The sequence below is a fragment of the Squalius cephalus genome (assembly GCF_949319135.1).
Source record: "Squalius cephalus genome assembly, chromosome: 18".
In the NCBI taxonomy this organism is placed as follows: Eukaryota; Metazoa; Chordata; class Actinopteri; order Cypriniformes; family Leuciscidae; genus Squalius; species Squalius cephalus.
In genome coordinates, this window is record NC_137139.1 from 15,535,328 (window position 1) to 15,552,704 (window position 17,377).

Here is a 17,377-nt window from a genome sequence, read left to right on the forward strand (position 1 = left end):
TTTGGTCAAGATGAAATTAGTCCGGCAAGATTGCTGGGGTCACGGCAATAAAGCTTTTTTCTTCTCAAATCAATATGTGTTCAAAAGAGTGATATATTTGCGTCACTAAAACGTTGTCTATGGAGAGGTCAGACCTCGTAATGGCTTGGCACTATTTTCTCCCCTGTCATATCACTGCGCGCTGCCGCTACCTACAGCCAGCTGCGAGCTGCGCAGGCGCACACCACTTTTTCAGTTGTTTGGCAGTGTTTACAGCAGTGTTTACGTGCTCAGAACAGCTACACGAACGAGCTAACATAGCTACTGCAGCAGCTGTGGCTCCAGCTTCAACTTGTTCAACTTCTCTGTCCATCCTCTCTCTTTCTGTCCTTTCTAACTCCATCTGGCGTAACTCGTCATCTGTGTATTCAGGTTCGTAAAGATATCCTTTTGGCTGTGTGTCGAAGTCAATGTTGTCATCGTCGCTGCTGTAGTCAGACATGTTATCGTTCTCTTTACGAGCTGTAAACAAAGTGACACGTGCGCGGCTCCCAGCTGGCTGTAGGTAGCGGCAGCGCGCAGTGATATGACGGGGAAGAAAATAGTGCCAAGCCATTACGAGGTCTGACCTCTCCATAGACAGCGGTTTTGTGCTGCAAATATATCACTCTTTTGAACACATATTGATTTGAGAAGAAAAAAGCTTTATTGCCGTGACCCCAGCAAACTTGGCGGACTAATTTCATCTTGACCAAAACTGGACCGGAGCTCGGCTCACAGGACGCTGTCGGGGGTAAGTCATGGTCAATGCACCACACTGCTTATGGGGAAGCTATAGAGATTCATGTCTAAAATCCTGAACTATCCCTTTAAGCAAAGTCTATTAAACAGCAAAGTCTAGACAGCAAAGTCTATTAAATGGGACATTCATAGACTCTAAAGAATGTTTATGTGGTTAAAATATAAAAACACCCTTGCGTCCATAAATAAAACAAGACTTGTTCACCCATGCAGAGATATAAGCAAATATAGTTCTCGCTGCCAACATGGTTTAGTTTTGCCTTAATCCCACTACGCTCTTACATTACACTATATTTTCCCCCGTTAAAGGCCTACTTCATTTTTTTTCCCTGTTCAGTTTGGTGCAGTTTAGATGGCCAGTGATCTGTTTAATTTGTACAAGACTTTATACAGTACAAACTCCTGAGAAATATGCAGTCTTTAAACTGAAGACAGTATAAAGTATTGACACGATTATGCCAAGCTTTAAATCATGAAAGCATGCATTATGTGATTTGGTGTCCTGCACGCTGTGCCAAACGCCCTTGCAGCACTGCAGAGAAACCTCCAGCCATCAACAGTTTCCACCCAAACAATTCATCACCCAGCATTTCCATAACTGGCAAATGTGGTTTTCACAAAGAAAAAGAAAAAACTGAGATCTTGTTATCAAGCTCTGGTCTCATGTTTCGAATTTTAGGGAGGGCTCGCTCAATGTTGGACTGTTGTTGGACCATGAGTAGAAATGGTCTAGGGATGCAAAACACTTTTTTCCCCAAAACTTTTAATTCTGTAAAAAGTCCTGTATATTTAGACTGGTTTCCTCACCTCACCCAGATTGGACGTGTTTTTTAGAGGGCTTTACACAAGGCATGTTACTGAGTTGAATGCAAGGTCTTGATAGAGTTAGGCTAGTATCAGTTTTTGCTGTTGTAATGATATTATTATTATTTAAAAAAACAAAAACATGGCGGCAGCTTCCAGTTTCAAAGGAAAATAAGTATTAAGCGTAGCGTCAGTTCTGGCGGGTCACGTTAGTCAAGCTCGCATCAGCTGACTCTCAGCTGATCCGCGTCTACCTATAGGAATACGACGCCTATCACTGTATACATATATAAGCTCCTTCAGTATTATCAGCATCTATCACGTTTCTCAGGAGCTATTACCCTCCTCCATCCCCAGCTCCTCTCGTCAGTCAGGATTTGGCATTCTGATTCCCTTTGAATCAGAATAAATTCTCGAATTATTTTGTACTTTAAAATCTTGAAATAATGATATCTGAAATACATTCATGTTGGTTCTGTTCTGTTTCTACTTGGTTGCATGGATGCGCAGGGAGTTCTTGCCCAGAACAGAACCATACCGCCAATCCTAACTGTATGCTAATTGTCAATCGTATTTGACGATAGCGGTCCTGACAGAAATTCTAACATCTTGGAAGCTGTAGTTTACCTGGGAAATAACAACAACAACCAAAAAAGTTTTATATACTAATTATTACTATAGTAAATATTTAAATATATATTAATTATATGTAGGTGTGACACGTGTATATAGCCATAATATTCATCAACTTGAAAACATAGATCCATACAATAAACTTCCAATAATGTAATTTAAGCATATATGCATTCAAAAATTAAACGGTTTTGAGATGGCCCTGAGTTATGGAAATTACATGTTGATACATGTAGATACTTTATATACAGCCCTGTCCCCTTACCACTGCATTTTCAGCTCTTCATGGTCCCAATAGGCTGTTCCCCTATTACCACCTCTGCCTTGAATTCATTCATTTATATCACTGTATTTGTCAAGCCCCATTTCTGACGTTTCACTCAGAAATGTCACAATCAAGTTGACCATAACTTCCATTACATGACTTTAAGTTTGCTGAGCAGGATACCAATTATGAGATGGCATGAAATCAAAAATCAAAATGCAATAGAGGTTTGCTTTTGTTACATTTAAAATTGACGTTGCTTTTTACAAGTTAAGGTTTAAAAAAAAACAAAAATTGACTTAATGAATTGTTTAGTATGACTCGGACTCGACTGAGGTGTAATCGAACACAACACTTGTCCTTGGGTACTGCTTTTAAAAGTTGGTCTATTGTTAACTTGACAAAATTGTGACACAACATTTAGTTAATTTATACAAATAAAAAAGCCAAAGACATCCGTCTGCATAGGCTACTGTATGTATGTCTGTTTAGTGCTGTCGCGGTGAAGGATTTTCCCTTGCGGTAATTTTGAGTGGCTCAATAGCGCGATATGCGGTTTTACCGCATTTATTAATTTATTTTGATTTATTTATATTTATTTGTTGCTATATAAATAAGTGTCACGATGTGGTCAGCATGCACAAAAACGAGTACATTTTCAGTAACCAATAAACCGAATCTAAACAGCGTATCTGTGCATTGAAAGCCTGTCACTCAGTGCGCAGTTGTTACGGCAACGGACTGTCTTTGAGCGAGTCATAAAACCATTCATTCAACAGCACGTTCAAAAACGCTGATTGATTCATTAAAAGATAGTAATGAAACAAGGTTAATTATTTTTAACTTTGAGCTCCACTTTTCAAGGCTCAGCTAACCAGCAATGCGTGACTCACTGAGTTTTGTTTCCCGCGAGTTCCTCGCGCTGTGGATGCTGACCAGCGCTGTCGCTGATGCCATTCATGGTAAATACCCTTTATTTTAAACATTAAAAGGATGACAGGACAAATATTTAACTTTCCTTGGACACGGCAACCTTTTCACGAATATGACTTGACCTCAAAAACAGACGCAGGTAATCGCACGTGCTCAGTCGATCACTCTCTTCACTGTCTGTTTAGGCAAGTGCAAATCCACGAAGCCTCTGTACAAATCACCATGATAAAATCATGATCGCCACGTCTTATTATCATTATTAACTTATTTAACATTTAAACATTCAATACACATGCACGAAGTTCAAAACAAGAAGGGTATAGCCTTATGAAAAAAGAAAACACGCGAATATCGCGGTTGCTGCGGTTACTTGAATTCCTCTGCGGTTGGCTTGTCAGTAGCGCACTACTGCGATATTGCGGTTATCGCGACAGCCCTATGTCTGTTGCTGACTTAAATAGTTGTGGCACTTGAAATGGGATGAAAAATATCAAAACTATATCAAATATCAAAGTTTCTAGTTTAGGAACTTCTAATCCATTTCCGGTGTTCTCTGCACTCTTGAAGTCAGACAGATTTGAATCTAAATTGATGTAGTTATAAAGACAGTTATTATTTTGGCATTGTACCACTGAAATTACCAATTACTTTCAATCCCTCTCTCCTTTTCTCTGTTTTCATGTTGTTCTCCAGGTTGGTGAGCTGCACACTCTGTTGTCTGAGGCAAGAGAGAAGGCTCAGGGAGCGCAGGAAGCGTTGTCACAGGAGAAAAATGCACGCCACAACGACACACATAAACTCTCTCAGGTGCAAACATGTTAATTGTTTCTCAAACACTGAACATCTAAAATTTGATTGGTTGTAGACTCATTTTAATGTCTCTTTCTAGCTTCAGGAAGAGCATCAGAAGGCCCTCCTCCTCAGAGACTTCCAGCTACAGAGCCTGAGCCTCCAGACGCGTCTGCAGCAGAAGCTGTGGAGTCAGGAGAGAAACCTGCTGGTGCAGGAGTCACAGCAGCTCAAAGAGAGCCTGCTCCTCATCAGCCTCAAGCTGCGCTGGCTCCTCAAACAGTGGAGACTCGGCAAGAAACTAGACACTGAGAGCAAGGATATCCTAGAGGTGAGAGCTGAGGGGGAATTCACCAAGAATGAATTGTGCCAAAAGTATTTACACACACTGTTTGCATAGTTTTAGCACTTGATTCACTGAAGGAGTTGAAATGAAATGAAAATCGGGAACTGATGTGAACATGCTTACTAAGTCTGAACGCAATAAGCACAACACAATTCATTCACATTTGGAAAAGGGTTCAACTGGATTGTGGTTGGTTAGTGAATAAGGTGCAGGTTTGCACTCAAAAGTGGTTTTATGGTCCTTTAGCTACACTCAAAAGTTTGGGGTCAATACTTTTTTTTGTGGAAATAAATAAGTACTTTTATTCAGCAAGGATGCGTTTAATTGAACAAGTAAAGACATTAATAATGTTACAAAATAAATAGATGCTGTTCTTTTGAACTTTCTATGAATCAAAAAATCTTCAAACAAGTTATCCATAAAAATATTAAGCAGCACAACTGTTTTCAACATTGATAATAATCAGAAATGTTTCTTGAACATAAAATCATCATATTAGAATGATTTCTGAAGGAGCATGTGACACTGAAGACTGGAGTAATGATGCTGAAAACACAGCTTTAACATCACAGGAATTAATTACATTTTATATATTAAAGGAGTCATGAACTGGCTTTTTATATTCTCCTTTATATTGTTGTCTGAGGTCAGCTTATGACGTTTGCTTGGTTTTTACATTCAAAAACATCAAAATGAATAAGTAATAGGCTATTTTCTACGATGGTTTTGAGCCTAGCTCCCGAAACGCACGTTTTTTTATGTGCGTGCCGCATTGAAGACTGGGAAGTAAATGCCCACTGCTATGATTGGATAACAGTTTTGCATATTATAATGAGTTTCATGTAATGCGTGAATCGGTGGGCGGGGCTAAACAGGCAGTGTTGAAGTAGGCGTTGATCTTCTTCTGCGGAGGCGGTGTTTGATACCCTTTGACATCATAGATCCCCAGTTTGAAAAACCCGTCGTTCGCTGTGCCTGGTGCCAATAAAAGCTTTTATTGGACTAACAAGGAAGTTTTCAGTTCTGAAACTTACAGGATATTCTTTTAGTATAATGACCTCTTATTTGTCAAAAGCTCAAGAAAAATTTGATTTCTCAGTTCATCACCCCTTTAAAATAAAAACAATTAATCAAATGCAGCCTTTGTGAGCATAATAAAACCATTTAAGAAATCTTACTGACCCCAACATTTTGAATGATAGTGTACTTTGTAAATATTATTGAAGTAAATGCTGATGTGTTTTCCCAGGTTAACAGTGTCAAAGATCTCCGTATCCTGCTTGAGGAAGATGGGCTGACCTCCCACTATGGAGACAATAAGATGTCTGCTGCTGAGGAGCAACCACTCAACCCTACACCCAAAGAGCACAGCCTGGCAGAGAAAAGCTGCCCACAGGTGGGTGAAAGCAGAGATTGGCTGAACACCTTACTTCTGCAACTTTAGATTGGATGTCCTTATAATCCAGTCTTCACGGCTATGTAAATGGAATTAATTTCCATCTCCTGTTTCCCCCAGCAGCCTAGCGGATTCGGCAGTACTCTGTCGGACCTGAAGGTGGCGCTACAGGATTTGACCGCTGAGCTGCGCGAGGAGCGTCAGAGTTCACAGGAGTTAACACAGCAGTTTGCCCGTGCCAAAGCATCATGGGAAGTGGAACGGATGGAACTCAAGAGCATTATCACTCAGGTGAGCAGCTGTGTCCGCTCAAGACGGTCCTGATAGATGGGGGACACATTCGTCAGTCAGACAATTGAAACAAAAACTAGGCAAATGTTGGACCTTGGCCTCACTTGATTGGAATTTGTATACATATTTTCCATAATTCAAGAGCCAAGATTTTACATAGTCCTCATTTAACATAGGAAATGCCTGAAAATAGAGTTTTTTCCCTGCCTTATGGCTTAAAATTCTGTTAAATATACTGTGGCTTGTAACACAATAAAATCTAAAAGAGTCCATAGAGGTGAATCATTTTATAGGTAATTTGCACTGCATGTGTAAAGTAATTACTTTAGCATTGATCTCAGTGGGTAATTTTACTCCTACACTCAGGGCTATAGTCATTGATTTAACATACACAGATTACAGTAATTCCTCTTGGGAGATTCATTCTGAACACTGAAGCCAGATACATTTCTCGCGATCAGTTTGCTGTCAAACAGGCTGAAGGATGCTGGACATGACCTGTAATTTTTTTTATTTGATCTGTTGGTTTAAGACATACACCAGTAGTTTGGGAGGAGAGCTGTTTGCAGTGTGTCATCAGCAATGTGGCATTTCAATGGGGGGGGGGGGGGTGAGAGGGAGTGTGTGCTTACAGGCTTGTTGCAGGGCGTGATGGTGAAAGATGAGTTTAATATCTCTGCACTGAGACACATTCATGACTGCAGTCTTCTTAATGGCTTAATTAATGGGCTCGGGGAGGAACAGGATTTAAGACACAGTTAGTGGATCAGTCTGATAAACACAGAGGCTAAAGATGAGAAACAAATAAGAAATAAAGTAGGCTAGTGATGCACTACTATATGGTCAAATAAATTTTCGGTTTTGGCCGAAACCGTTTTAGAGGGCCTAAATCACTGACTGAAACGGTGATGTTTAATTAGCGCTTCTCTGATGGCACGTTTTGACTGTGTCTGACTGTGACAATTTACATGACTGTGTCACGCAACGTTACATTTACCTCAGGAAAGCCATTCAATGTCCTAGAATAAATATGTTTTATGATTGGAAAACACTGGCTTGCTGCTGCTTTTGTGTATTCACTATACGTTCTGCCTTAAAGTTGATGGTGTGGAATCTTTCAATGTTAAAATACAGATAACAATGCAAATTTTTAAAGAGCGGGTACCCATAATACAGTGGCACATGCATTTTAGACTACTCAAAAAAATAGACATCAGAAGACATGAGGAGTGTTTGGATAATCATTATGTTTGGTGCTGCTAATGGAGCAGAAATTGTACTGCAGTCAGTCAGGTGTGTGTACTCTGTAGATGTCTTAAACAGTGCGTAGAGATCCGGGGCATGCAATCAGTTGTGTTTAGATTAGCTAAAATACGCACTCTCCTCCCTTCATTGTTGTAAAGGTTACAGCAGAAAAAAAGAAGTATACACAAGCACCTAAAGCAATAGCCCTATGCTCTCCAGAGAACCTAATGACACTAGACCGCCCCTTTCACCATTACCGCTCTGATAGGTCGATATTACAGAGCTCCTTTTCTCCCTGCCACTCCTCCTTTTTATCTGACTGAACTTCCTTTGTTTTTCTAAGACTGTGGTTTAGAGAATAAGCCAAGCGATAAAGGGAGGAATGGAAGAGGTGGGACTTGACACTCTAGTATTAGCTGTGATCTCTGTGGCAATAATAACAACCTGTCACAGAAAATGATTTATCACTGTATTAACAAGAAAGGTTATTGATATCATTAATGCTGTAAGTATAATGCTATGAAGTCTTCTGTTGATGCTGCACATCGTGTCTTATTAATTTATACATGGTTTAATATTAAGATGCTGCACAATTGTTAATTTATCATGCGATTCAAAAGTGAATAAAATAAATAATCTGCAAAGCCACATCAATAGTCTGATAGAAACAAAAGAATTTCTGGACAATTTTTCTTTTTCATAATCATTTGGGTTTATGAGAAGGTATCTGGAACAAATATCTTTCGTCCTCTTTAATAAACCACATTAACCCATTAACCTCTTATTGCCATCAAAAGCAAAACTCATTAGGCATTATTACCATGAGAAGCTAGTCACTGATTGTCTGATGAGTTCCCAGCAGGCTGCGTTTTAATAATCTGACTAGCATACGCTCATGCAGTTTATGATTTCTAAAGATTTGCGGCTCCAACTGAGAGAGCAGAAGGAATTCAAAATATGATAAATGGGTGCCGACTTCATAATTACTATTGTACGAAACATAATAAAAATATAACCAAATATCATAACAGTCTAATTGGATGAGTCACATTTGAAGCTGTTGTAAAACTGCCAATGCAATATATAGGGTTGATACAACTCATGTTGTTAACCGTAAACAACCTGCCGTTAATAAAATATATTACCTGGAAAAATAATTGTCTATTTTAATTATTCTTAATAATAAATGTAGTTATTGCTTTTTTCAATCAAGCATAGATAATTGCACTTTGATTTGAATATTTAATGGTATTGGGCAAATAATATCTATAAAATATCATGATGTCTGAATGGTGCTGCTGTCAGCAAATGCTTGGGTGTGTATTATTGGGCGGTTTCTATGGTTACTCTTCTGGTTCTGAAACATCAAGTATCCTCTTTTTATCTCAGTCTCTTATTTTGTACTTTATCTTTGTAATCAGCTGGAGGGTAAGATAGGGAAGCCATCTGTGGCTGGGAGTGAAAAGGACTCTCCAGACCTCAAGGGGGCGCTAAAGAAGGAGCGAGAGGAGCATCAACACTTATTGGCGGACTCTTACGCTGCCGTGATGGACCTCACCAAACAACTGCAGATTAGTGAGAAGAACTGGAGCCGAGAGAGGCTAGAGCTTTTGGAGCACTTCAACCAGGAAAGAAGCCAATGGGAACAACGTATACGGGATTCCCAGAGCAAAGGCGCACAGGTCAGATGTCATGTGAAAGGATTTGTTCACTGAAAAATTACAATTCTGTCATGTTTTTTTCTCCTTCGCTTCATTCCAAACCTGTATGACTTGCTTTTTCCGTGGAATGAAAAAAGAAAAGAAATTATGATTGTGCTGGTCACTTTCAAGTTTCAGGGGACACAAAAACACCAAAAAGAGTTGAATAAAAGTCTTCAGTACGTTTTTGAAAATTCTTCAATTAAACAAAAGGTGAAATTCTGAAAGCATCAGCTTTTTCAGAATTTCTCCTTTTGTGCTCCACAGAAGAAACTTATTTGGGTTTTGAACTACATGAGGGTGAGGAAATGATGACAGAATTTTTATTTTTGGGTGAACAATAACTTTTATGGTCAAGTTTCAAGTGAATTAAAGGCCTGGGAAGCTTTGTTTTGTATTACCAAAGCTTGTTCCCCTGCTTTCATGTTTTTCTGAGTCCTTTTAATCTGTTTTATATAGGTCTGTGAGAATGTCATTATGACATATTTTGCACATTGTTCATCCCCACACTTCCTTCACTGACTCAGGGCTCCCCTCACATAATGGGAGGATATGACAGTATCTCTAAACATTTCCACAGAGCGCCGGCATGCTCACTCCCTGTGTGTTGCATCACTTGCAGCTGGAATTGCTGGTTTTGCATATCAGAATCAGAAGCTTTATTGTCAAATATGTTTGCACACACAAGGAATTTGTTTTGGTGACAGAAGCAGTTTCCAGCAGTTTATATATATTTAAAGAAAGAACATTTTGAGTTACGAGAGAATTAAGAAAATCCATGTGGCTGTGCACAGCTTGTGCTGTCCAATTGGAAAGAAGCCTGAAACAGTGCGGTCAGTGTGTCTGCACTAACCAGACTGTAAGTAAGGCTGGAAAAAGAGATGAGACTATACATGTATAGTTCCCCCCCCCTTCTTTCACTCTCTGCCTCTTTGTGGCAATCAAGCTCTGTGCTCTAATTTCTTTGTTTCATATGAGATCTTGAATGAGAAAAGTCTAATAACATGCCTCATTGAGAGAAATTGGGTCATTTAAATAGACTTGATGAACCACACCACTATCATTACCCCCACAGAGGAAACAAGCTGTTTTGAATGACCTCATTTCCTAAAGAGAATTTCGACTGACTCAGTAATACCACATGAATGAATGAGAGTACTGTGGCGGGGGGGGGTGACCATGGCATGCTGTAAAACTTAACTAAAATAGATCATTTCTTTTTCAGTCTCTTCATGATAAAATGTCTGAGAAGGAAACCTTAGCAGATGTAGCCACGAGCAGTTCAGCACTGCAGAGGTAAAATGACTGCCATAAGGTCTAAATTGCATCCCCATTTTAATCAGACGTGATTGTTTTATGATAATCTCCATTCTCTTGTCACAGGACCAAATCAGTTTCTGCACTCTCTGAATTTAAGAGTCTGCTGGACACCAGTCTGTTCCTTCCTGGTCACATGGTCAGTGGAGTAAAAGAGTGCAATGGTGCACAGCACCAATCTACTGCTCCGGCCTCCATTCTAGCTTGCACTGACTTAAGTGATCTCAACAAAAAGAACTGGAAGTACCTGACCAGTGATTCAGCAATATTGGAAAAGCATGACCAGTTTAAGACATGGGACTGCCCAAGCACCAACTCGAACAGCAGCTTCCCAGGACTGGAGCTGAGCAAGGAGTACATCCAGAGAAGCTACACCGCTCCAGATAAGACAGGCATTCGTATCTATTACAGCCCTCCAACAGTGCGGAGAATGGAGAGGAGGCCAGTCAAAGAAAAGGCCCACCAGGATCCCCAGCAAGGACTATCATCTAGGGATGCAGCCATGATAGATCCATCAGGTCAGACTGCTGTGTCTGTACCTTTATCCACCACTTCCTCATCCGCTTATGAGCAGTGGTTGAGCTCACTTTCACAGCAGCATAGAGACCTGCTTGAAGGACGGACAGGAGGTTCTGCACCTTTCCATGGACTGGAGATTTCAGGCAACCTTAGCGATGACATGAAGGAGATGACAAACTGTGTACGACAGGCCATTCGTTCCAGTTCCCTGGAGAGGAAGTGCAGCAAAGATTCTGGGAGCCAGACAGTTGGTGTTTCTAGTACAGGAACACAGACAGCACAGTTTGTCAGCATTGGCCTACAAACTGATGGCCCCATTTCAACTACTAGAGGCCTACAAGGGAAAACATGGTCTCCTCGTCCATCCACCTCACTTGCATCTGCACGCTCTCGACAGATCTCTTCATCTCTGGATAAAGTGCACAGTCGCATAGATAGACCCTGTTGCTCACCAAAATATGGCTCACCTAAGCTCACCCGCAGGGTTTCCACCTCCTCCTCTAAACTCGAGACCTCCTCAACATCCTCAAGGGATCGCAGTGTCTGGAATTTGCATAACCGTAGTGGATCTCAGATCGGTTCTGCCTGGGCACGTTCCACCACCACACGTGACAGCCCAGTGCTTAGCGGCCTAAATGATGGCTTGACCAGTCTGTTCAGTGTGGTGGAACACTCCGGAAGTGTTGAATCATTATGGAAAGCAGATCAATGCCCAGGGAGACAAGCCGCTGGAAAACCCTCCTGTCCTAGCATAGGTATCGGTCTGGGAGAAGCGGGATCTCAGAAGTATGGCATGGTCCAGGAGTTTCTTTCAAATGTTTGCGGCAGGACTACGCCAGTGGGCACGATGGACGAACCGAAGCCTGAATACCTACCTGGAGCCTTGATTGGCACAGACAATATCACGAAGATCGTCAACAAGAGGTTTATGAAAACACAAAGAGACGAGTTGGTAGCCACCGGAAAGGATGCAATGAGCACAAGCTCTAGTACCTTGGAGGTGAGTTTAATCATGAACAACTAATTGTGTTAGACAAACTCCCTCTTCCTCCAAAGCATAAACCCTGAATCAAGTAAATATCTTAACTTTTGAGTCCTTTTTTTGTTGTTGCAGGATTCAGTTTGTGACTGCAACTCACAAAACGTCACTTCCTGTTTTGCCCGCCACTCCCGCTCCACCACACGACATTCCCATGGCCAGTGCAAGCATCGAGTGCAAGAGTCAACCATGGGAACTGAAGAACGATTCGATACCAGTAATGAGTGAGGATGAGGGTGGCCTCTTCTGACGCTTCCCAAAAACTACAAAATAAACAACTATCAACACTCACACCACAAACTGCCACACAAATCCACTGCCACATACACCAATACACAACGACACACCCTTAAACAAACACACATACTTCCTATCTTAAATAAAAAAACTTCAGGGTTACAACAATGGGACCTTGGAGAATTCCTGCATCTGGAGAGTTTCCAAACCAGACCTCAGTGTAACCAGCACACTTTAATGCCAAGGAAGGGGAGAAAGTAGACCTCCTTTTAGGTCCACCATTCCACTGTCAAGATTTCCGTCATAGTCCGTCATTCCAGTGTAAACCAGCCAGTCCTGACTTTGAATTCCACCATTCCACAATCATTCAGTCAGACCTCTCCTTAAACTCAGCCATTCTTCTGTTCTTTATCCAGCCAACAGGACAGCTTAGCCAGCCATTTCTATCCCCATGGGAGAACTTGAGTAATCCGAACCCAAGTTCGGTGTTGACCACACCAGGTCTTAATGAATTTCATGTAGATATCAAGTAAACATAAAGCATGCAGTTGACCTACACAAACCAACAACCTCAACATGGCCTTCAGTAAGAGTAAAACTTCTCATCACAACTGCCCAGTGGCCCTTACTCTCGCCCACAAATAGCATTGCTTCGAGTAGCTGTAAATTTGTCCCATAACCAGCAATTGATGGATATACAACTTACCTTTTTCAAGTCTACAAGGGACCACTTTTGTCTTTGATGGTTAAGAAGAAAGTTTCTTCCTGGAAAGTGTTGCCACCTTAAACCAACATGGTCTCAATTTGGTTTTATGTTCATGTTCTCTACAGACAATCATCAAACAGCAAAGCTTGTTTCAACCACTTTATAAACTCTGCAACTACTTGGGACCATGTTCCATTTTCAAACCAGCCAAAATATGAAACTCGGAATCTACCCCTGGGTTTCTCTAAAAAAGGACTGGATGATATGATTCACCATATTGCATTATGAATCTGTCCCATTTAAAACTTGATATTCTTATTATGCTGTCTGAAGATGTCTACGAAGAGCACGTTGGTAGTGGTAGAGTAGGAGGATAGCAGTTATTTTGTTTTCTTTGGTACTTTGTACTGTATAAGTGTTTGAACATTAGAGTACTAACATGTAAATCTCCATTCCTTGGCTATGATGTCCTCATGAATTTTAAAGTGTAATGGTCATTTTTATTATACATTTTATTATCGCACCCTGCTCCTACGGAAGACTGTTGCTGGGTGTATCTTCTGCAATCCTCTTCTTTATTTTCACTGTCTACCTCGCCATCCTCCATCAACATGCTGAAATAAACCTAATGGACCCTAGTTAGGGTAAACGCCAATTTTAATTTGATGTGAATGAAACCAGACTATGAGGGATATAAGTATAGTCAGTTTAATAGATTTTACCATTGGGTGTGTTGGAAAATTAGATGTTAATCTTAAATCTACTGAACTTTGTTTTAAATATCATTCTAAGTCCTTGCGGTCTTCTGATTCAAAAGGTTGTTGAACTAATGCTGACTAGACTGTTGGGTCTGCATCAATGCTGGCTCAGCAAAAAGGTGCATAGTGGCCTAAAGGGGGTGCTTGTGAGCACCCTTCTGAAACCTAAAATGACAAATGGGATATTCTATACACCAGGGATGGGCAACGCCGGCCCTGGAGTGCTGCTATCCTGCAGAGTTTAGCTCCAGACCTGAAAATAATAATAGTAATAATCTGCCTGTATCCTAAGTAATCCTGAAGACATTGGCTTGTTCAGGTGTGTTTGATCAGGGTCGGAGATAAACACTTCAGGACAGCAACTCTTCAGGACCAAAATTGCCCATCCCTGCTATACACCCCATTGTTTCACTTGGGACAGAGCCAGAGTGTACGTCAATCCCTTTCAGCCTCAATCATGCCAAATCGAATGTCGTCTACCCTGACTAAAACCCGTAATCCTATTTTACAGAACACATTTGAAAGCCTCACAAAATACTAATTATGCATACATCACATTTATAAACAGACATGTTTAAGACTGAAACATTGAATGCTAATTAATTGGCCATAGAGAGATTTTGAGATTAGTGAGATTTTATCAGATAATCCCAAACTATAATCCATAATCTGACCATTTGTCCATGTAGCTATGCAGTTACTGTAATGTGTGCGAGTGAGTGTGTGCCTCCCTGTAGCAGCTCCTGCATCCGAGTCAAGTCCGCTTTGTAAGGTTTTTTTCTTTTCTTTTTTCAAATCTCCAGTTGGAGTGGTGCTGCAGAAACTGAAGTTTAGTCCTTTTTGCTGGTGCTTTTCTTAGCTTTGATGACAGAACATTAGAGGAAACATTTTTTGTATGCATTTCTCAAGCCATACCAATTGTTGATTCCGCTCTCTTTATAAATCGGCCATTTCTCAATTTTTCAGTGTCTGGAAAAACAAAAAACAAAAAAACAAAAACCCAGCCTATTATATCCTAGAAAGTGTCACCTCTTTATCTGTCACAGCCTTGCCATATGTCCCACAGCTACCTCTTAACTCAAAACTGTATCTTATATTACATTGAACCCATTCATGTTTTATTTTGAAGGTCACTAGAGTGCCTTTTTAAAATTAAAGCAACAATATATCTGTTAGAAGGATGTTTTTGAGGAACCATCTACTGATGGCGATGAAATAATAGATGTTTTCAGAAGACTGCTGTTAGCTACTGAACCCCTCTGTTTCTTAAAAAGGAAAAAAATGACTAAGTCTGTATTCATAAAGTTAAATGAAGTGCAAATTCAATCTATTGTGTATATTGTAATTGATTACAGAAGCCAAAATGCAGTTTGAGGATATTTACGAGTAAAATCTGCAAATGTAATCAGTCCGTCCTTTCTTTATAAGCCATTTTAACCTGTTTGAATGTTTCCTGAATTGAGTCTGATGTTGTGGCTTTGCTCACTTATACATATCAGACAAACGGTGTACTGTCCCTTCAAGTGTCCCTTAACCATTTAGTCTTGGTATTCACGCTTCTGAGTCTGGTCACATGATCTCTGAAAAAACAGGGGGAATGACCTTAGTTTAGGAGCTTTACGTTTGAGTGCTCCCACAGTCAATTTATCCAATGCTGAAGTCTTACATCAAACCCCACTGATGGTTTGAAATTTCCCCAAATTTAGCAGAAGAATGTAAATGATGCCAATTAGACACTTTTATAGCTATTCTTAAACCATTGACAGAAGTTTAAAAGGTCATGTGGTTGGTGGTTTTAGATTTAAAGGAGTTGTTTTCATGGGAGCAGCTCTCTAATTGGCCTTTCCATTCACGATATTGTTCTCCATCACGTCACTCTGTTTTAATGCCTAGCAATATATAAAACACCTTGTCGCTTATCGTTGTCAATATCAATTGCTAAATTATTATAAAGAGAATGTGTGTATATTTTTTTTTGTTTCCATTTGAAATCTCTTGAATGAAAAAGATGATGTCGGATGGACAATGAGGAACATTTCTAAACGTTTTAACTTGAAATCAAATATACTGTAAATAAATACACAATTTTTACTCTTTCTATCCTTGTGTAGGAAATTTTGAATGTCTCTGCCAACTTTGAGCTTGAATTCTGTACCTTTCCTCACCTGAATTAAAAACATGAGAACATTTTGTGTAAATAGAAACATTTTGAAAATAAAAGTGCTAAAAAAAAAATCTTGTTAGACTTTCCTTTGTCCCTTTTTTATGTTATAAAACAAATGTTATTTTATACTTGTCATAATTTACAAGTTAACATTAGCTGATTAATAATGAGCATACTATAACTTTATATGTTATCTGAAATGTGAAATTAAATGTTATGAAGAAAACAATTAGAACTGATTAGTTGTTTTCTACAACAGATTAAATGCACCAGATGTCATTTTAAATTAAATGTGAATTTTCTACTTTAAGAGTATTTTTTGTGATTCACTTTTTTACATATTCAATCTGCACTCATCAAGCTATTTCATTTTCGACTGTTTAAGTGATGCATCGTTTGTGGAGGAAATTACTGTTGTCGCTCTCCTTTGGGGCTGAGAGAGTGACGGAGTGGTGTGTTAAATGTAGCTCTAGGTTGTAACGGTTCAAGTCCAGCTGTGGACTGTGAGTCTCGGTTCAGCTGGATTCCTTCTTCCCACACACACACACACACACACACATACACCAACTGACAACGGGACCATGGAAGTCAAACTCAAGATCATTTCTGTTTTCGCATGTGTGTTTGGAGTCGGGTTCACTTGAGAAGAACATCTGTGATTTTCTTCAGGGTCGGTTTCCTGTCCGCCAAGATTTTCCTTTTTTGAAAATAATCAAGTTTACATTTGAATGCGAGTGCGGAGAGAGATACAGGATGTGACCAAACAGTTGCATCATTCAAAAAGAGTCAGATTTCCTGTCGCAGTGGGATGACACTGGCATTAACATTCATAGTGTGAATCAATGCAGGAGGCAGAGGAGAAAAAGGAAAAAGAAACCATAAGGGAAAAGCTGTGGATCTGAATGTCATATGAGGGTTTTTCCTTTAAAGCTGTGATGCACTGCAATAACACATTCCATTTCATTCTCCACTGAGCATAAACACGCACGCACTCACACACACACACTTTTTGTGTTTGATTTAGTGTACTTGGCGACCACTGCTGTCTTGCCCATACAAATTTGTAAGACAAACTTCACAGTACAACAATGTGAGTTATGTGTTTGTTCATTTTTACATTTTAGAATTAAGATCTGGCATCTGCTTGCCCTTCTCAGCTAATTTTATGTTGTTATTTTTAGATGCTATTTATTGAATTTCAGCCATTTTCCATTCACCATTCATCAGACCATTACTTTAATGGGATATATTTATTCAAAACATGGAATTCTGCTTAAATTATAATGGTTACACTTTACTTCGATGGTCCACTTTAGACATTCTACTAACTATAAGAAACTACATGTCAACTAACTAAGATTATTAGTAAACTCTTTAGTTAGGGTTAGGTGTTTGGGTTCAAGTTCGTAGAATAAGTTGACGTAGTTGCTACTTATAGTCAGTAGAATGTCTGTT

General features: G+C 39.8%; 1 protein-coding gene across 2 annotated transcripts in view; it reads left to right on the forward strand.

Moving 5' to 3' along the window:
- mtcl2 (microtubule crosslinking factor 2) overlaps nt 1-12,623 on the forward strand; it is a 45,279-nt gene extending 32,656 nt beyond the window's left edge. Inside the window, exons 7-14 of one of the 2 annotated variants that reach the window (XM_079849449.1) lie at nt 4,109-4,222; nt 4,305-4,535; nt 5,800-5,946; nt 6,067-6,237; nt 8,904-9,164; nt 10,408-10,478; nt 10,566-12,018; nt 12,133-12,623. In XM_079849449.1, the coding sequence (XP_079705575.1) occupies nt 4,109-4,222; nt 4,305-4,535; nt 5,800-5,946; nt 6,067-6,237; nt 8,904-9,164; nt 10,408-10,478; nt 10,566-12,018; nt 12,133-12,285 (2,601 nt within the window). In that variant the 3' untranslated portion in view covers nt 12,286-12,623. The remainder of the gene's footprint in view (nt 1-4,108; nt 4,223-4,304; nt 4,536-5,799; nt 5,947-6,066; nt 6,238-8,903; nt 9,165-10,407; nt 10,479-10,565; nt 12,019-12,132) is intronic. The other variant, XM_079849450.1, reaches the window with a different exon arrangement.
- Nucleotides 12,624-17,377: the final 4,754 nt, after the last annotated feature.